The following is a 21710-nucleotide window of genomic DNA, read 5'->3' on the forward strand; positions in this document are numbered from 1 at the left end:
CAGATGGGTGGATAGATCTAAATAAGCCATATGGCCTCTTTCCATCCCAAAATATTATTATGCTACTGATTTATATAGGAACCACTTTGATTCCTCTCCAATCTGCTCTGAAGAGCAGAAAATTTCAGTTCTGTTTGGAGACCATGTGCTATGTATGAAGTCGTACAGTACATGCATACCACCCTCTAGTCACAACCTTTCACCTTAACCAACCAGTCTCAGCTGGCTCAGGGATTAAATAGCACAAGTTTTAGCTCAGAATTTCAGTCCTGATCCTACATATTTGAAATATGCACTTCAAAGGGGCCTAAGTGAGCTAGGCAACCAACTCCAATTAATCTTTGATGTTTGCAGTGTTCTTGCCGTCTCTGATATGAGTTACTTTTGGGGGAATTCTGTGCCACTGCACATGTGAAGAATTTATGTCCCCCACAGATTTCTTTGCTTCATCACAGAAAAATGACTTTCTGATAGGGAAGCAAAGGGAAGACACAAAAGGGGTCATGTGACCCTCCCCAGCAGTACCTTTCTGGGCCCATGGCAGCCAGCAGAGAGAGAAATCAGGAGGCAGGAGGCAGGACTGGGGAAGACCCGGCGGATGGCTCCTACCCTGCATTGGGCTCAGCTGCTAGTCCCAGCTGGGCTGGAGAGGACAGGACTTCCTCTTCCCCTGCACAGCATCCAGGGCTGGGTGAGACCCATCCCCCAGATTCCTCCTGGCTGCAGGAAGCTCTGCAAATTCCCCCCTCCTCTGCTTCCTGCACCCATTGCTCCTTAGCTGCAGGGGGAGAGATCCGTGTGCAGGGGGCTGCTCCCCCATCTGCCCAATCCCCATGCATCCAAATCCCCTCAGACCCAGACCCGTCCCCAACACTCAGAGCCCAGCCCCCTCCTCCCCCTGCACCTGGGCCACCCTGATGAGCCACCCGCACCCAGATCCCCACCCCATCGAGCCCTAACCAGATGCACCTAAATCCTCATTCCACTGAGCCCCACACCCCCAGCATCTGGACTTCCCACTAAGCCCCCACATTCAGACCCCCCCGCTGAACTCTATCCCCCCACACCCAGACCAACCCCCCCGCTGAGCCCCAAGCACCTTCACCCAGATCCCCCTGCAGAATCCCATTACTGTTGCACCTAGAGCCCCCCAACAAACCCCCCACACCTGGATCCCCCACTGAGCCACCCGCACCCAGATTGCCCCACACAGAACCCTCTCAACCCACACCTGAATCATCCCACACTAAGCCCTCCACACTTGGATCCTGCCTTGCTGAGCCTGCCTGCCCACACCTGCTGCACCTGGCATAGATGGGCAGGGTCCTGGGGTGTTTCTGGGGCAGGCTCGGTCCTTGTGCTGTGTCAGGGTTGAGTGCAGCCTTACCGCTGAATCTGTGTCCAGGTGCGGGGGGGGTGGGGGGAGCTGCCCAGTGATCTTCCACTTCTGTGCAGCCAGGGGCCTGTGCTCCCCAATGCTGTGCTGGAGCCTCCACACTTACTGACAAATAAAATTTGCAGAATTTTAAAATATTGTACGCACAATTTTAATATTTTTGGTGCAGAATTCTTAATGTTTTGGCACAGAACGTCCTCAGGAGTAATGTTATATGCACGACGAGCCCTCTAAGCCAATGTGAGAATCCAGTCTAGCTTAATATTTTTTGGCTCAATCTAAACTTGTTTAAGGACTAGATTGTGAGCATCCCTTGTGCAACCACAAGGTACCTCTTTTCCCACCTCACATGCTCCATGCACGGTCACTCGCAGTTTTAACCCCTCCACTCAAGGAAATGCAGGGACAGTTCCCTTGGTGTCCTCCCTGGGGGAGGAGGTGATTGCCTCAAACTGCCTCACAGTACAGGCCAGGCACAGCAGCCAACAGAGAGAACTTTCCTAAAGGATAATGCAGGTTTCTCAGTTTTTCTGTGCACCAAGCCAGTCAGAGTGGGATTGTGCCTTGTTTGGGCACAATCTCTCCTTACACTTCTTCTGGAGCAGTGCAGCACAACACCTCCCCCGTTCCCCCCCAATGTGGGCAAATGGCTAGATGCTACAGCTTGGCCCTCAAAAGCCATAGCTAATCACTCGTGGGAAAGGTTCAATTTATCACGGTTTTCTTGTCAGATCTTGCTCTAGTTGAGGCTTATAGCTAGACTGAGTGCAGAGCTCCAGGAAAAGGTTCCAGAAGGACTGTGCCTCAGGAACCACAATCTCTTCCTGAGTTCCTAGATGGACAGAGGTAGAGCACAGATTGCACCAGTCATAGGTCACAGCCTTGGACCCTCCCCAGCCATTTCAGGCTGAGGGGTTCATGAACTTCCCCAGACATACTGTCTATTAGACAGGCACAAGATGGCAGAGAATTAGATGCCAGAGAGTCAAAACTAGAAGTGGTTAAATGATTTTTTGGCAAAACTGAAATTTATTGATACATTATCAGTTTTGATTAAAAAAATTAGAAAAAATGACAAAAATCAAGGGGGAAATTGTTTTTGTCAAAAATTTATATGGGGTGGGTGGGAATAATTTCCTTATGCGCTCTAGTGAAAACCACTGGAAACAGCAATTTTCACCAAAACCGCACAGGAACTTAGAGTACAATGAGAAGATGCTTCAGTGACATATCACACCTCACCAATGTTTGTCGGTGTGTCTTAATTATTCATTTTATTCTGGGGAGTAACATTTGTTCACAAAAAATACACTGTTCATGAATTCAAATGTGGTTTCAAAACAAAACATTTTAATGTCTTTTGTGGGTCACGAGCAGAGAAGCAGCACGACTGTGCTGTCTGCTTTTAGCAGCTCAGCAGTGTGGCATCAATGATAAATGGATGTGAGAATTCTATTAGCATGTCTTCATACTGAGACGTTACCTGGTCATATTGCAGTGCCTTGTGGGAAAGACTAGCATATTGAAGGCTCAAGCGATTCTTCTCTTGCACAGCATCCTTCAGTTCATTTTCCTAGAACAGAAGAAAAAGTGTTACAGGCCACTCATCTACAATCTTTTAAATTGCATGTATCTTAAGTAATCAATGGGTGTGCTTTATTGGATATTAACATACCTCTATATGTGCAGTCAGGCACAAAGCCGAAGGTCCTGAAGGTGCAAAATCTGCAGGGCTATTATAGACTATAAATGACTGCCACTACATTTTTCAATAGGGGATTTGGAGTTGGCAAAGTGGGTGAATCTGATTAAAGACACACAGATGAAGGGACATGACTCAGCTCCACAGACCAGACAACTGAAATACGCAACTCCCCATGGAGTTAATGAAGAGCCCTACCCTTGCAGCAGCACGATTTGAAGATGGCAAGATTCTTGCCCATGCTTTTCCTGAAGAACCAGAAGGGAAGAGAAACCAGCAAGACCCTCAAAGTCAGAAATTCACAATATACCACAGCTACCACAGAGAGTCAGCAATTACTGAGGAGCAATTCTCTCCATTTTCTAGTATCCACATACCGCACCTGGGTGCCACAGTGATAGGCACTTCAGACGTGAGAACAGAAATTCAGAATATAACCCCAGGTGTTATCTATAGCTGTAGCTAGGTATACCAGCAGGCAACATGGCTGTAATGAGGTCCTCGGTGGGCCAAGGAGCCTAGCAGTTAGCATCTACTCGGTCATGGGGCAGAGATAGTGGAGACCAGGCCCACCTACTCCACTGGGCACTAGCCGAGGGCTTTGAGCTACCTTCTGCGTGTTGCTTCCTATCACTGCTTCCTTCCCTCAGCTTCTGGTCCCAGATAAGGGGAAAAGAAAAAGTAAAAAGGAAACCAAAACTGCCAGCCCCCGCTGGGTTCTGTTCCTTCAGGGCGGCTTCTCCAGTCCCTTTCAGAAGGAATCTTCAGGGTAGGTCTGCACTCCTCCCCAGCCTCCCCTTTCTGAGCTGGGTTGCTCCCTTTTGAAGGCTGTCTCCAGTTGGAGCATGCTCTGGAGGGTTGGAGGGGCGGGGCTAGCTGGGCCCAGTATCCTCATTTAACCCCTTCCGTCCCAGTGTGCGATTTGTATACCCCTCAGAATGGCACTATAAGAAGCATGAAATAAAGAAGAGTTAACCAACCACAAAAGATTAGGTGGTTAAAGTTCAGTCTCAGTACATAACTGAGAATTTATGTAAATCCTAAATCAGGCAGGGTCCTCTGCCTGTTCTGAAAACCTCTTTTTTTGCAGAAGTTCAGCAATGGTGACTATATGAAATCAAAGTCTTTCAGAGCCATCCCAAGGAAAATGACTACTGAAAGCATTTTGGCAATGAGAGAGACTTGACTGAAAGGGCTGGGGAAAAAAAGCAATTATATTGGCTGAGCTGTGAATTTTTCCAATAGGGTAGATTTTAGATTCTGTTCTATTAATAAAACCAGATCAAATAAATACATGAATTGACTGAATGTGTTGTATTTATTTTAATTTAAAAACCTAACGTAGACTGACATTAACCCCTGATGAAAGTTGCAATCTTTGGGCTAACTTTAGGATTTTTGCTGACCTATGTAAACTGGAACTGCCCGACCCACAGGTTTTCATTACTACAGTGTCAACTGAAAATTCAGCTCTAGTTAGATAAAAGAATCACTAGGTTGGTAAACCTCTTAACAGCTCCACTGGCTCCTAAACATGGCTCCCAAACTCCACTGATCTGCTTGGCAGACAGAGCTCTTCTCACTCTGCTTAGGTATCAGGCAAAGTAGCTGGAATAGAACTGCTCAAAAGTTTTCACACACAATATGTTGTTTGTGAACATTTCTTTTAAAAATCAAACTTTTTTGTGAAAAATCCTTCACATTAACAATAATTTCCACTTTTTGCAAATTTTTCACAATATTTTTAACCAAAAATGTTCTTGAAATTTCAAACAAAATCATTTTCAAAATCACTATCAATTCTTAGTTACCAAAAAACAGATTTTCAATAAGATGTGCTTTTCAGTAAACAAAAAATTCCATTTCAAATTTTTTCCATGATATTTCAACCTAACATTTTCTTTAAGTAAAATCATTATCCACGTTTTTTGTTTACCAAAACTCAAGTTTTGAGTGAGAGAATATGGTTTTCAGTAAACAAAAAATGTTGATAACAATTCAGTTAAAAAATGCCAGTTAAAATAAATGCAAAATATTCACAATAAAATGGAAAATGGGTCCATTTCGAATTCTGTTAAATGGAAACAACTTTGGAATTTAAAATTTTGCTTTACATCCCCTCCTCTCTCTCTTGCACTCCCCTACCCCTTTTTACAACCAGCTCAAAGTTGCATGCTGGAGGGAACCGGGGATTAAAAGAAGCCTAACTGGCTTCCACACTGTGTGAAAAAAGCCACTTCTATTGAGCTTCCTTGTGCTCGGTTGCAGCCCACGAACACAGTGAACCTCAAGCACAAGGCTGAATTTGAAAGGGGTTGATATTCAGTGTAATTAGCACAGCTAATTTTTTACATATTAAAATACCATTCTGACTCTCTCATTCCCAGCACAATTGTAAGATGTCTTCCCCTGACTTTTCTGAAGCTCTCTTCTGGCTATTAAATATTGACTGCTACTATGTTGAGCATAAAAAGAGAAAGGCTGCAGTTGGCAGAGTATTCAGTCTCCTAGGTGCAGATGTATCATCTCACACATAAGAAGCTCATTAATTATAATTTCTCAAATTCTGTTCAATCTGTTGATCAGGATGCAATTAAAAGTGCAAGTCATACTCTGTGGGATGCTAGACAGTTCTGTGGGGCAAAACAAGGAGAATTTCATAGCTTGTATTCCATTTTAAAAGCTGTGAACTAAGCCAATACATATTTTTAGGACATGAGCAAACTGCACAAAAATAGAACAAACTCTTGGATATGCAATTTTTTTGCACTATTAAGCATTAAAAGTCATTTGTACAAAACCATAAATTTGCACTGTACTTTACAGAGAATAAGGCATGTCACCTGCTCTTTACATTTTATAGATCTTACCCCATGTCACCGAAGACAGAAGGAGATTTGCCATTGACTTCAGTGGCTTAGATTATCAGCTAGTATAAATCAATATAGCGCCACTGACTTCAATGGATTTGGGACAACTAAACAGTAACGATGATCTAGCCCAATGAATGAAGGATCTGGCCCTAAGACAGTCATGGCAAATGGCAAAATATGAAGTAAAGGAAAACAGTTCAATGGAGGGAGAGGGTAACATACCTTATCCCAGATAGCTTGTGTCTTCGCAGAACTAGATCTCAATATAGATTCAAAAGGGTGAAATACTGGCTCCACTGACGTCAACAGAACTTTTGCCATTGACTTCAGTGGGGTCAGGATTTCACCCGTACAATTTAAGGCCGGGAGGAACTGATACTCTGACATTGAAATTCATGTATTACCAAACACATTTGTTATGTGGCATAGATAAAATCATCATTGCTGTAAGACTGTTATGATCTAATATGATCTCTTGTATAACACGGGCCAAAACACCTCACTGATTTTGGCACTGAGCCAATAACTTCTGTTTGCGCTATATCATATCTTCGGGTACCTCCAGACTACCCGCCATATTGGCGGGTGGCGATTGATTTATTGTCAAGACACGATATATCGATCCCTGAATGCGCTCCCTGTCGACTCCAGAAGTCCACTGGAGCGAGCAGTGGTAGCAGAGTCGATGGGAGCTACCTCATCGATCCCGCGCCATGAGGATAGGAAGTAAGTCAGAATAAGATGCGTCGACTTCAGCTATGGTATTCCCGCAGCTGAAGTTGCAAATCTTACATTGACACCCACCCCCCAGTGTAGATCTGGCCTTTTTAAAACCTTCAAGTGATAGAGAATCCACCACATCCTTAAGCAAGTTGTCCCAATGATAATTGATTTCACCACTAATATTGGCACCTAATTTCTAGTCTGAATTTGTCTCGTTTCAGCTGCCAACCACTGGATCTTGTTACACATTTTTCTGCTAGGCTATAGAGCCATTTAATTATGGGAAATCTCTGACCCTGTAGGTATTTGTAGAATGTCATCAAGTCACTCGTACCTTCCTTTGGATAAGCTAAATAAAGATTTGTAGTTTGGATAGTACAGATGTTTGTCATGTATATTGCATAACAATCATGGCAGTTGGACAAACTATGAGCAAATTAAATGTGTAGTGTAACACTGGTTACTGCAGCAGACACTTAATCTAGTCTTTACAATTATTATTATGAGGAAATCAGGCAGAAATAAAAAACAAAAAGAATGCAAAACCTAGGCCAGCATGCTTCAGACTGTTTTAATTCTCCAGAAAGGAAACTAGTTTATGAGACAGAGCACAGACCCATTTGGTTGGCCCTTAATCCTACCTGAAGGGAGATATATTTTATCACAGCAAAGAGTCCTGTGGCACCTTATAGATTAACAGACATATTGGAGCATGAGCTTTCGTGGGTGATATTTTATCACGTTATTTGCATGGATGAACTAAAATAGGACAGTAACCACCTCAGTTTCACTGGACCTTAGTTCTAAGCAATTTGTTTGCACTTACATTTATTGTTCACTATGGTTGTCATTTCTTTCACTGATTTGCTTTAGAGAATACACCGCCTCACGACATTTGCCAAAGTAAACAGCCGCCCCGGCTCCCCATCACAAATACAACTTTAGGGATAAAGAATTATCTGTGACAGCAACATCTGCTGGCTGAATTCTAGCCTGAACAATATATAGGAAAAAAACAGGCCTGGTTTACAGTTACGTTATGTCAACACCCCTGACCAATGCAGCTATGATGACCTAGCCCCCAGTGCAGGCACTTCCATGTTGACGGAAGAATGCATCTGTTGATGTAGCAGCTAGCGTTGTTCATGGAGGTAGTTTTCCTACATCAATAGAAAACTCCTTTATTGGTTTAGGCTGCATCTACACTATGACAGCATAACTATGACAACCTAGCTATATCAGTATAGTCTCCAAAGCGTAGACATACCCACAATCACAACAATCAAGACAATCAGATGCTCAGGTCTTTTCCTGAAATTTCTACAGTGATGATATTTATTTATAACCTTTCTGATGGTACTCATCACCGTAGTATTGGTGCACCACACATACATTAATAGATGTGTTCTTAGAACACCTTTATCTTCTCTCCTTCAGAAATGCAGAGCAAAGGCACAAAGATGTTAAATGACATATCCAAGGTCACACACAAAAAATCAATGGCAAATACAGGAACTTCTGAAGTCTGGTCAACAATTAAAATGTAGGTTGACATAGTTACAGGACCCTGGGGTGTGAAAAATATATATCCCTGAGAGCAGTAACTTTGCCAACCTAACCCCTGGTGTAGATGCAGGTAAAGCAATGGAAGAATGCTTCTTTTGATCCATCAAGTCACAGGAATACCTAACCAAATCATTCAATATTCCGCCTGTATGTCACCCATCAGGTCCCCTTCAAATGCTTCCCCACCATCACTCAGAACCTACACCTTCATCCTGAAAAACTGACACTTGGCCTTAACTCTGACCATGTTAGTAGTTACGCAGTATGTCCACATATTTTGAAGATTAATATAGCACCAGTATGGCTTTCATAAATTACATTATACAGAGCTCTATTCTTTGGTTTGTACTGATGTATATTAAGTGAGGTGGGTGTCAGATAACAAATGGCAGCTGAGAGACAGGTTTTCCTACAACAGAGTAAGTTTTGTTAATGAGTAATCTCTGTTGTTAGCACTCAATATATGTAAATGCACAATCAATTTGTTAGTAATTGTTCCAAATTTAGCGGTAATTTTTTTACATAGAAATTTCAGAACGGAATTCTGGATACACACACATATGGCTATACACTCACACATGCATGTGCTGTGTGTGTGCATAAACATGCTCAAGCTGGTGTTTCGTATTAATTTTAGAGTTACGGTTGTGGGTGGTAGAAGTAGCTGAGGTTGAGAAGTGTGAATAACTGTCAGCACTGGTGCTGACAGTTATTCACACTGCTAGCTTTCAACATTGATATATATTTTCCAACATATGCCCCTCTGTAGCTTTCTGATATGTCTCATGCTATCCCCACCCACACTTCATTGCCTTCAAAGAGCAGCACTCCATCCCCTGCACATTCCTTGCTGCATCCCATTCCATTCATGCCCAAATCATTCCCATGCTTCCTCTGTGCACAGCCCTCTTCCTCTCAGTCTCCCCAGGTGGTTGGTCAGAACACTGACTCTCACTACAGAACACATTCATTACTAAATTCAATACTTTGTTTAAGTAGTGCTTTGCTGTCTCTGGATGGAAGGCCACATGGAAATTCAAACTATTGTTATTAGACGTACCCTTATTATTATGTTTACCCTTCAACTCTTTAACAGGATTTTTGCAACTTGTGGGATGTACTTGGGACTTTGGAAAAATATATGAGCCTGAAATGTGTTGGGGAAACACTCCCAGACAATAACATAAAATGAGCTGCTAAGCCTGAGCTTTTGCACTGTGAGTTGCACTAACTTTAATTTTTTCATTTCAAAATATTTATTTTATTGTTTTTGTGTCTTTTGTATGGTCAGATTCTTCAGGAACTGGGGGACCTGATTCGAATACCCGGCGGTGGTCTGAGTCTTCGCTGGCACTTTGGTGGCGAGGGGTCCTTCACTTGCTCCAGACCTACTGCCGCCAAAATGCCGCCGAAGACCAGACCGCTGCCGGGTATGGAAAAAAAATTAAAAAATTAAAAAGGCGCATAAGGCGCGGGGCCCTCTTAGGCGCAGGCATGGGGCCCGATTCTGGGGAATCGGGGGAATGGCCTAAAGCCGGCCCTGGTCAGATTGTTGACCTTGCAGGATGAGACACAGATATCGCATAAGGGTGCAGAGAAGTATTTCAATGAAGTATGTATCTCATTTTCAAATCTCTCTAGGATGCTCTTGTGGGAATTCACTATGAAACTTCCACAGCCTAGATAAGTTTGGCGAGCTGGGAGAATAAAGACGAAGAACAGTTAAACAACCATCAAATATATGCCTGCAATGAGAGTTCTGTTTATTCAAGAAAGTGACATACCAACAACCCACATGATTTTTCCCATGCTAAACTCACTCTGTACAGTCTGTGCCAGCACACAGTACCTCTAGGCCTGTTTTCCTGCTTTCAGTCTGCTCTTTCTTTAATGGGTAACTAACAGGTACAGACACCACCTTTTACACACAAGGAACAGGGATTTAAACAACTACAAATGTCCATAGCGTATACAGAAAAATATATACATTTCTCATGTGTGCTGTATCTAGTATCAGCAAACATAACTGAAACAGAGAGAGTGTGTAACTACCACTGTTGTGATTCCAATCATTCTCTACAGTGACAACGTCTACATTCTAGCTCTTACAAATGCTAATTCCAGACACAGCTCCCTCCCCTTACAGCCTCCTGCTGAGAGGGAAGAAGGTCAAGAAATGTACAGGGCCACCATCACAAATGACAAACAAGCTAGCAACAGGTCAGATATGTCCTTGTTGCCTCTAGCTTGTCACTCAGCATCAGGATCTTCTGTTCCAACAGCCTTACCGTCACTTGTATCGAGCTATTTTGCCAAAAAAAACTAAAAAAGCTGTGCAGAGAGAGACTGATCTCAGTGTTGGGCTTGAAGAAGATATGTGCAGTTAGTTTAGGCGCTTCCATAAATTGGATTCAGGGTTTTCTCCACTGCTGGCCAGACTGACAGCTTCCCAATTCAATTTAAAACAGAAACCTGTTTAAAATTGTTGTAATCCCATCCCTTCTGTGTTTCCCTTTTATACAAATAGCTTTGGGCTGCTGTGTCTTCTGTTATTTTAAACTAGGGAATTTCCCTTCCCCCCCAACCATTTATTCACAGTGCATATCAGTTCTGATCATTTAATTAAAATAGCCACATACTATTACAGCATCAAATGAGGTCTAATGTTTAACCTGTTCAAGTCAATCTCCCCCAGCTGTTGATAAAGACGAGTAGGCTGAAGATTAAGAACTCATCAAGCCAATACTCCAAGACACTGTACATAAAGGAGAACACTGATTAAACATTACCAGACTAATGTGCAAGTAAAAAGAAAACAGTCTTTCATGCTCCCAAAGCAACTTCTCATCAGCTTCTATAGTCTTGACAATGCGTTTAAATTATTGCTAAGCAGCCTGTCACCCCTTTCTAATGATGTCTTTAAGCAAATATCCATTTTAAAAACCAAGGGCTTGAACCAGCTTCTATTATTACTCTGATAATAGAGAATGTGCATCCAAAATTTTTGCAAACAGCGAGATGAATGCTGGAAATTAAAGATAAGAGAACAAACAACAGAAGCTTAATTTAGAAATATCCCCTCATAGAAATGAAAGTATTTGCTGTGACAATGAGGAACAGATTAGTATCGACTAGATGCACAAAAAAACCAAAAACCCTAAAAAACATTTTCTAATAAATGTAGATACTACAGTACGGAGCTTAGATTTTACTAGCTTAAAATGAGAATTCTTTTCTTGTTTAAAAGTGAGAAACACAAGTCATGCTTATGTGTATTATCTAAGTGTTCGAATGACACAAACACACATGCCAGCGCCACATACGGAATCATTCGCAAAACAAACAAACCTGAAAACCAACCTCCAAAATATAATATATTAAACAACGGTCTTAAAAGCAAAGGTATTTCCAGCTGAGTGCAAGCAATGTTCTAGGTGTTCTCAAGCAGACATGCCATTCTAAAAACAAGCATATTTTACACGTGACCCTTTTGGAAACAGTGCAGTAAATCTAGTTGGAAAATTAGGACTCCCCCAGCCTCGCCCCCACCCCTTCCCAGCATTGTTCCATTTTTAACAGGAACCTAGGGAACTCCATAGCTTTAAACATGTACCCTCAGTAGCACCCTGCACAAAATACAAGTCCATTAATGAACACACATCTATGCAAAATTAAAACAAAAAAACCATTACCTTATATATCAGTTGCATCTTTTAAGCATAGAAACGAAAGCAAAACGCGTGCTCAGGTTTGAAATACAGCAAAACTAGAAATCCCCACAACAGATATGAAAAGGACTGACTATGAAAATTCACAGTAGGAGGATGACTTCTGTAGATTTAACACAGTCTGACACTACTGTCTGGGTAACAAGGTTCTACATTGCCTGGAGTAAGGCATCTGTTGCCTTGTGTGCTAGTTTGTTCATCCATCAATTACTTTTATTTAAAAAAAATGATTGTATATACTAGTTTTTATTTCGGGCTTTATATTTTTCTTAAGACAGCTTGGTGTTTACAGGTGTCCTGGACTGAAAATATTGGAACACTTGCTGATTATAATTCTATACTTTGTATTGTCAGAGGGTAAATAACTAGAATTATTCCAAGATTATAATAATATGAAATTGTTTGAGATACAGGTGTTCAAAGAAAAAAACAACAACTCTGTGATCTTTTCTCATATCTTCTTGCCCTGCAAATGACTCACTCTAAAGTCTAATAGATCAGTGTTTCTCAGCAAGGGGTTCAGGGCCCCATGGGGGGCCATGAGCAGGTTTCCGGGGGTCCCGCCAAACAGGGCCAGCATTAGACTCACTGGGGCCCTCAGCAGCAAGCTGAAGCCCCATGGCATGGGGCTGAAGCCCGAGGACCTGAGCCTCACCACCCAGGGCTGAAGCCAAAACCTAAGCAGTTTAGCTTCACGGGGCCCCGGGCAATTGCCCTGCTTGCTATCCCCTAATGCCAGCCCTAGCTTTTATATGCAGAAAACTAGATGTTGTGTCACAGATGGGCCGAAGAGATTTTATAACATGTTGGGGGTGGGGGGGGGGGCTCAGAAAGAGAACGGTTGAGAACCCCTGAGACAGAGCACTATCTATGTTTTTTTAAGGCCTGATTTTGTAATGTTTTCTCATCTTGAGTAGTATGTACTGGAGCTACTCGTTGAAAGTACTATTCAGTGTGGACAGAAATTACAGAACGTGGCCAAGAGGCACCATAGGTACCATAGCGGTTTACAATTTTTCCTTGGCAAGTAATTAACACAATGATGATTGAGAGAATAAGGGAGAATTCGTGTTGTATATTTAAGGAATTTGATTGGCTGAGAGGAACAGTTGTTGCAAATACAAAATAAAACCAGAAAATACAAGGCAGCATACATAGAATGTTCTGCAAAACTGCATTGGAAGCAAGCAGGGGGAGAGAGGGAATGGTGAACTGTAGATCAGAAATGTACATGTTTGCAATGTTAAGTTAAGTTATTGTTAATAAATGCTCCCCCTGATGCAGTGATTCCCAATCTATTTTGAGTGGCAGAGTTTTGTTACCATGCCAGTATGATAAGAGTGGGATCCAGGAGCATCCTAGGTGCCTTCTGAAATCAATGAGAGTTGAGGGTACACACTTAGGATTGGGCCCCTAGGCTGTGAAGATGAACTATGAGTAAGGCTAAGATTTTGTCATGGATATTTGTAGTAAAAGTCACAGACAGGTCATGAGCAATAAAGAAAAATTCAGGGAAGCCCATGACCTGTCCCTGACATTTACTAAAAATATCCATGATAAAATGGGAAGAGACTGGGAAGCTGCAGGGTAGCTGGGAGCTCTGGGACCCCCACCACCCATGGGGGCTCAGAGCTGCAGGGTCCTCCTGCCCCTTCCCCTGTGGCATGGAGCTGCAGGGCTCTCCCTGCCATGCTGTAGCAGCAGGGGAGCTGCGGGGCCCCCTACCCACCCATAGTGGACAAGGGAGATGCCGGGGTCCCCCTGCCCTGCTGTGGTGGCAGGGGAGCTGCGGGGATCCCCCTACCTCCCCCCACTGTGGCAGGGAGCTGTGGGCATCTCTCTGATGCTGTGGCTGGCAGGGAGCTGTGGGGGTCCCCCTGTCCCACACAGCAGCCATGAGCTGTAGGGTACCCCCCCCATGGCAGCTGGGAGCTGAGGGGTACCCCTGCTGCCCATTGCAGATGGGAGCTTGGGGGCCCACTGCCTCAGGTGGCAGGGGTATCTCACAGCTCCCTGCTGCTGAGGGAGGCGGCGGGACCCTGCAGCTCCCAGGCACCAAGGCTGAAGTCGTGGAGGTCTTTGGAAGTCACAGATTCCATGACCTCCGTGACAAAATCGCAGCCTTAACTATGAGAAATAGAGCCATGAGGCTGAATATTAATATTCTCAAATATTAACACAGTAATAGATAGAATTTAACATTTATCTTTACTTATAAATGAGAACATAACATACAAAGTGCATAGCCATAAACTAATTAACTTGTGTTTCCCTCAGGGCAACAAATGGACAAAAGTCCCCAGGTTCAATTACACAAAGTTTCTGCAATGTGGCAAGAAGAAAATAAACCAATATAAAATTATCATTTGAAACCTTTAGCTCTCTTCTGCCTGTTAATGTTGGTAGATTAATTTCACTATGGAACATCAAATGCAGAACGCTGACAAGGAAAATCAATCTGACTACTGGATAGGCCTATTCCAAAACTTGAGATCTGAACACTTTCAAACTTTGGGGAAGGCTAGTTCAGAATCCTAACTTTGCAGGTTGGGCAAATCTGTAATTTAAAATTATATTAATTGATTAAATGACCACTACTAAATAAGAATCATCTGACTTGGGTAGGATAAAATAAGATTCAACCCAAAATTTTGCCCACAATTCATATTAAATTTGGACCTTTCAAGAGGAATGTAAAAAATTGGTCAGTAATATTATTTGTTTGGCACCATCAGGATGTCAAATGCTGGCCTTTTGGGCTTCCCAATGTAAATGACTCCAGGAAACCCATTCTAGCAAGAGCTGAAGATCTGTCTTCTACCATAAGGGGCTTGGATAGCCTTCCATACTTCTGGATGCTGCTTCTCTGAAAAAATCACACCTCCAAACTGCCAGAGGTTCTTCTATTGTTAGTATTAACAAGAGAGTTCTCAAGGACTTATGAACAAGACGTGGAGCTGGTGATACAAGACCATCCTGCTGGCACCAGCGAAGGATAGGTAAGGGTGGTCAGCAGCACAGGCATTCACTGCTGCTCCTTCATAAAGGAGCAGTGCACTCACCTGGCTAACAACATCCTTCCAGCTGGCTGGAGGCTTAGACCCAGTCCACATGGAGCAGAGGTAAACCCACCAGCATGCCAGCTAGCTCTATCAACTAGTACTCTTGACCACTATGCTGAAATACAGAAGGCAGAAGTAAGCCCATAAACAAAGTGGGTGAAATCCTGACTCTTTTAAAGTCATTGGGAATTTTGCCATTGACTTCAATGGGGCCAGAATTTCATTCACTGGGTTTAAGTCCTACATACAGTCATCCATGTGCCGTTTAACAACTATTAAATGTCAATGCAAAGTAATTAAATTACAGCCACTTGTTTTAAGGTATTTTATGATTTAAACATGACACTTAGCCTTTGAAATATAAGTGTGAAATGTGCATCCACCCTTAAAGGGGGAAGTACATTCTGATATTTAAATACTTTATGCTAATACACATGCAGAGCTCCACTCCGCTGCCACTCTCATGACACACAGGTTTTATCTAGAAACATTTGCATGTTAGATACACCGGTTTCTACAATTAGATTTTCTTCATTTGTAAAAACGGAAAATGTCCATGCAAATTATACTGTGTCCTAATAAAAGAAAACCCATACACTTTCTACCCTCTCCTTAGTACTAGGCTACGCTTCTTGTAGGAAATACTGAATAAAAATAGGATGTCTCAAAATGAACCAACTGACTAGGAACATAGGAACTAGGGATACCAATTTCAGTTAGACGTATTCCTGGAGATTTAATCACATGACATAATCTTTAATTAAAGATTAATCTTTAATTCCTGGAGACTCCAGGCCAATCCTGGAGGTTTGGCAACCCTAATAGGTACTGGATCAGATCTATGGGCCATCTAATATCTTCGCCCTGACAGTGGCCAGGACAAGAAAAAACAAAGAAAGATGACTGATTTCCAATTACATTTGAGAGCTTCACTTTATATATATTTGCTGGGTATGCCATGAGGCCCTAAATCAGGAATGCACTTAAGTAAGTATTTACTCTAAGTTTATTAGTAGTCCCACTGAAGGGACTACTCACATGCTTAAAGTTAAAGCCAAACACATGCTAAAGTGACTTTCCTGGATCAGAACTTGGGATAACACTATCAGGGTTTCTGTTGGGGGCGGGATAAGGGAGCTCCTATATCTACCACGTCCTAGACTGGAGAAGGTTTAATTATATACTTCTGTTACATACAATTTGGTTTCTTGGTTTCACTAGCTGAATAGAAACTGAATATTTAACGATGCTGCTGAGACTTTCCTGGTAGAGGGTACTAAAAGGCAGCCTTTCACCACTTTGAATCCAACATGGCCCCGAAAAACAATATAATAACAACAAAAAATTCTGTTCCTAACTGTCATGGGGTTCACACCACTCACTGCTAGAGCACCTCCTTGTGGCTCACCAGGGGATAAGCTCACCACTGGTTTGATGCCTCCTCTTGTGGTTTCTCAGCCCCCCTTGTCTCAAACTCTCACTCAGCAGCCTCTCCCACACTCCCCGAGCTGCAGCATTTTATCTTTGTGGCTTGGCCTTCCAGCCAGGTCACTATAGCTTCCCCCATTTTAGGGTATCAAAGTCTCTCTATCCAAAACCACCTCAGGCATCTTCAAAGTCAATTACCCTGTCTGTGCTGCTACCCCAACAGCTGTTAACAGAACCCAGGCTCACCTTCTACACTAGGTTCCAGTCTCGGCACCCTACAATCAGCAGCTAAGCTCCACACGGTCTAACTCTTGCTGCTGTTTTCCCTAGGCTTCTTTCTACTCCTTTCTCCCAACCCCAAGAGTGACTGCCGACTCTCTCCCTCTGGGCACAGGCACACCCAAGTGGAAAACATGCCTGCCCCTAAAATTCGAAGGAGAAGAACTACTCCCTTTGTAAATCCCTGGACACAAAAATGCTCCAAATGGAGCAAGTAGCAGATAGGGCCATGGCACCACTTATTCCCACCCACTGACCCAAAAATCTGGCTGAGCATGCTGAACAGCTTATGCAATCTCCCCTATCTGCTTGGGGATCTCTCCCTCAGTACGATCCCTCCCCAGTTCTGTTGGATCAGTGTGGCTATTCAGGGTGGTATCTAAGTGCTCGACTAGCTAAGAAGCCCTCAGTTCAAATTACAGGGGTGTGAACAGCAGTGTACACAGCACTGCAGTGCTGCACCGTAACTTCCGGTGTAGATGCTGCAGGAGTGAACTTCAAGGTCCTGAATTCATGCTAATGTAGCCCTGTTCAAAGAGGACTATGTTAGTGTGACCTGGGGCCTTAGATAGTTGCAGTGCAGCACTTGAATGTATGCTGAAGTTCAAACCCCCATAGTCCAAAATGCGGAGCAGATGTCCACCTTTGTTTCTTGGCAATCAGAATAAGCAAAAGGAACAAACATCAAAAACAAGTAGAGGATCAAGCAACTGTAAGAGTTGCCTCACCTAGCAGGAATCCTTGCACCACTGCCTCTTTGTGGCTGGTAGATGAGTTGGAAAGTGGTAAGAGCAGGCTCCTGAACTAAGGGGAAATTATGACATGCCATACAATCCATCGAGAAAGAAACAGGACAGGGGCCAAAGGGGTTCACTCTTTGGTCATATAAATACCAAAGTAGATTAAATATGCGCAAGCTGTGAAAAATATTGCAGAAGCCGACTCGCTTGTTCTGATCACTCAAATTTTTATTTTTAAATTACTTGGCACCATATGCTTCTATGACTCTTGGGCCCTCTGGAATTCTAGCTCTTTTTTCCCTTACTTGTGTGATTCCATAAATAATTAGTTCTCTCCCCCCACCAACACCACCATCACCTCCCCACTCAGATAGCTCTGTTTTTATAGACGATACTTGATCTACTGCTGTCTTGTGCTACAAAAAGAAAAGTAAAAGCCGTACTCCATGGATTCTATTTCCCCAATCATTTTACACTGCATACATTTAGTACACTGTGCTTTGCATCCATGAATGACAAAGCACTGTACAGAGGTCGATATGTATAATCATCCCAGTATTACAGGTGAGGAAACTGAGACACAGCAGTTAAGTGACTTGCCCTAGGTCACACAGCAAGACAGTGGAAGTCTGAGAATGGTACCTTGGTCTCCTGAACTCCACTCCCATATGCTGACATATTCTGTCTCCCAAATGCATGCTACAGCACGTTTTCTTTGTTTATGAAAAAAATGCCAACCTACTAAGGAAATTGTTCAAGAAGAGAGTATCCACAGGTAAAAATTACTCCTATGAGTTCATTGACCTTGTTCAGTTTATGGATTATCTGCCAGTTACTGCCAGGAAGAAAGAGGAAATGAGGAAACAAAGGATAGATACCATGTTCTGAAGGCAAAGTTGTAACTTTGCATTCAGAAAGTGGAATCCATTGTTTCCTCATTCTCCATTAATTCCCACACTTTTAGACATCACGTCATCTCCCTCAAATGACCTCTGAAACATTCTAGTACTGTTAGCAAAGTCATGTTAAGCCTCAGTTCAGCAAGGTGCTTAACTTTAAGCGTGCATGTTCCCAGTGGCCACAGGAAAGTCACATGGGGGAAAAATAAACTGAACATTTTTTCCATTACTTATTTAAAATGACTGCAGGTTAGGAATAGAAGGTGATGGATTAAAATACAGTCCATGTTTTGTTAAAATGGCCTATTCAAAAAAAGTCATTGAATACCCTTATAGTGAAAAAAATCACTTTTGTTCTTTTAATATAACCAACTTTTAACTGAAGTCTTTCAAATATTTTTAAATGAACATCCTGACAATTTTCCCCGCAGGGATTTTACCACGCTTAAGCAAACATAAAGCACTGTTGTGTTCTTCAGAAGAAATGACTGGAAAGGACAAATCAAAGGGTCATTGTGTTTGATCCTCACAAACACACATGGCAACAGTCCTTCGCTCCATCCAAAAGAACATTTAAATAAACTGGGGATTGGATAGATATTTGCATGTGGAGATACTGAAGACTCCTGCATAGGAAGGATAGTCTTGTGTTTGTTGGTACAGAATTGGCAGCTGAGGTAGCTGGATTCTATACTTGACTCTGTCACATACTCCATATAACCCTTGCAGATCACTTTGTGCATATCACTTCAATGGGCACTGTGGGTTCTCAACACCTCTGAAAACCAGGCCTGCTAAGCTTCAGGTTGTTCATGCAAAAACTGAGGTACCCAAAAATCAATGGCTGTTTTTGAAAATTTGGCTCTAAGCGATTGGCCCAAGGATAGGAAGTAAGTCTTGGTCAGAAGCGAAGGTTAGACTCAAAAGTCATGGCGGGGTCCCAGCCTTGCGTTCTGAGCACTACCCTATGTCCCTTTCTCTCAGTACAAACCTTTTAAAATTAAACACAATAATATTAACTATTAGCCATTTAAATGTCTGATAGATCCCAAACTCTTTGCATACATATCCTAGCAGTTATCTTGGCATATGACTATTATATATGCTGAACATTCATGTGACACTTTACAAACAGAGTGGAACACATCCCCTTCCCCAAAGAACTTATAAGGTCAGGCTCAGAAGGAGAAGTCTCTATAATAAGCCTTAATGGCTTCTTTCTGCTGGGGAAATAAGAACTATTTGAACATAAGCTTCTTCAATGAAAAGCAAGCTTTTGAAATTTCAGAAATGCCCACGGACACTTCCCCATCTCAGGAGGTCATCTAGTATGGAAACAGCCATAAATGCTGCACTTTAAGCTGCAAAAATCTTACAACATAGCATTAATGGTAAACATAATATTTAAATATTAATATTAAGCACCCACTCTCTGCACTTTTCTTGATACCCGCTAGATCACATGCTCCTCAGAAATCCCTGCTCTCTCACCAGCCTCTGTCCTCCTCCCAGTCTTCACAACATAGCCTAATTTTAGGCAAATCAGTTCTTATCACCTATTTAGCTGTCTATGCAATTTTCCCTAGGGGGCGATACTTTTCCAGACTTATTACCTCGGTAGGGATTCACATTAATTACCTCCCAGTGATTGTAGTTCCAGTAGGAAACATTTCAACTCCCCCATCAAGCCAGAAATACAATCTCTAGTTAGCCCATAAAGATAGAGAATGATTATATCGTTGATACAATTGTCTTTGAAAAATCCATGTGTTCATAATATCTCTCTCAGTCTCATTTTCTCTACCTTTAAAATAGGTATAATGATACTTGCTCACCTCTATAAAGTATTTTGTGATCTTCTGATAAAAAGTGCTATAGAAGGTCTAGATCCTATTATATCAGCTACATGGCCCTATTCTTCATAAAAATACAGACACTCTTGAAATTCTGATGCTGGAGTTTGTAATGAATTATTGACTGTACAATATAGTCGTGTTTTATACTTCTTTCATTATTTGGTCTTATGTATGTTATGGCCGAGACAGACAGACATAAATAAAAGTACAATAAAAATGTGGACAGGTTTATTCATCCCCAATCCCAGCATCATCTAACATTTGCTGTTTAGTATTTATTATGAGGCTGTTTTGTTTTTCTCACCTTGAGCTCTGTCATATTCTGAGTAATCAACACACACAAATGATTTTCTAAAACAGAGAGTGGATTTCTCCGCATACCCCAGCCCCCAACACAGCACACACATGACTGGAGTCTCTGACAGACTGTAGGTGGGAATATTTAGCTTTTTGTTCATTTCCACAGAATGCGCCAAGCAACCTGAGCCTTGAAGCCAAACACACTAGTTGCCTAAACATAAGTCTTTACTGTCATCTTTCCTAAAGCTTCCCGTCAGTTGAAATGAATTGTTATCACTGGTGTCTAATCCCTTGATGATAGAAATACATATAACGTTCTTGTGGAAAAGGAGTATACAAATGCATTTTCGATAGTAGAGGAACAATTTCAAGGCAACCTTAGGCCTGCCAATTTCAGTGAATTATGGGGGGGGGCAACAATCAGTTTCTCATCAGTAATGAGTCATTTATGTATGTTAATACCATAATACTCTTATCCTAATGCATAAGGCTATTCTACTAACTAAAATTATGCAATACTGATGGTGCTTTCTACAAAAGCCATATGAAAATTAATCTTAATGGACTACAAGCTTGATTCTTCTCTAGTACAGATTTTATACCAATGTAACTCCATTGGCTTCAATGGAGTCTCTCCTGATTTAGCTCCTACCACTTGAGCTAATGGAGTAACGTTAGACAGCTGCCACTGGACATCAGTGGGGCCATCCACTAATGGGCAGCAGGCAATCATATGCATCATGCCAGTTCATAATGAATAACACACCAGCTAAAAGAGAAGCACTTCCAGCATTTGTGCCTTACTGACCACAGTATTTCTGACAAAGTGGAGAAACTTAAAGCCTACTATCAGAGGGATAGCCATGTTAGTCTGGATCTATAAAAAGCAACAAAGAGTTCTGTGGCACCTCATAGACTAACAGACGTATTGGAGCATTAGCTTTCGTGGGTGAATACCCACTTCGTAAGCCTACTGTTTTACAATGAGTAAGATATAGACTTTTCTATGTATTGCAAGAGATGTTTGTTGAGGCTGCTCCGTCCCCAGTGCTGTAAAACCCCGAGGTAACTTTAACAACAGTTACATGAGTAACTTTAATCATTTGAATACTCCGAGTTGAAGTGGGGTATTCAAGTGATTAAAGTTACATGCCCAGG

General features: G+C 42.2%; 1 protein-coding gene across 6 annotated transcripts in view; it reads right to left on the reverse strand.

Moving 5' to 3' along the window:
• RIMBP2 (RIMS binding protein 2) overlaps positions 1-21710 on the reverse strand; it is a 357320-nt gene that overhangs the window by 127091 nt on the left and 208519 nt on the right. For all 6 annotated transcript variants that reach the window (XM_075059902.1, XM_075059901.1, XM_075059900.1 and 3 more), the window contains one exon: positions 2880-2969. In XM_075059902.1, coding sequence (XP_074916003.1) covers positions 2880-2969 — 90 coding nt within the window. The remainder of the gene's footprint in view (positions 1-2879; positions 2970-21710) is intronic.

This window comes from Chelonoidis abingdonii, chromosome 22, assembly GCF_003597395.2.
Source record: "Chelonoidis abingdonii isolate Lonesome George chromosome 22, CheloAbing_2.0, whole genome shotgun sequence".
Classification (NCBI taxonomy): Eukaryota; Metazoa; Chordata; order Testudines; family Testudinidae; genus Chelonoidis; species Chelonoidis abingdonii.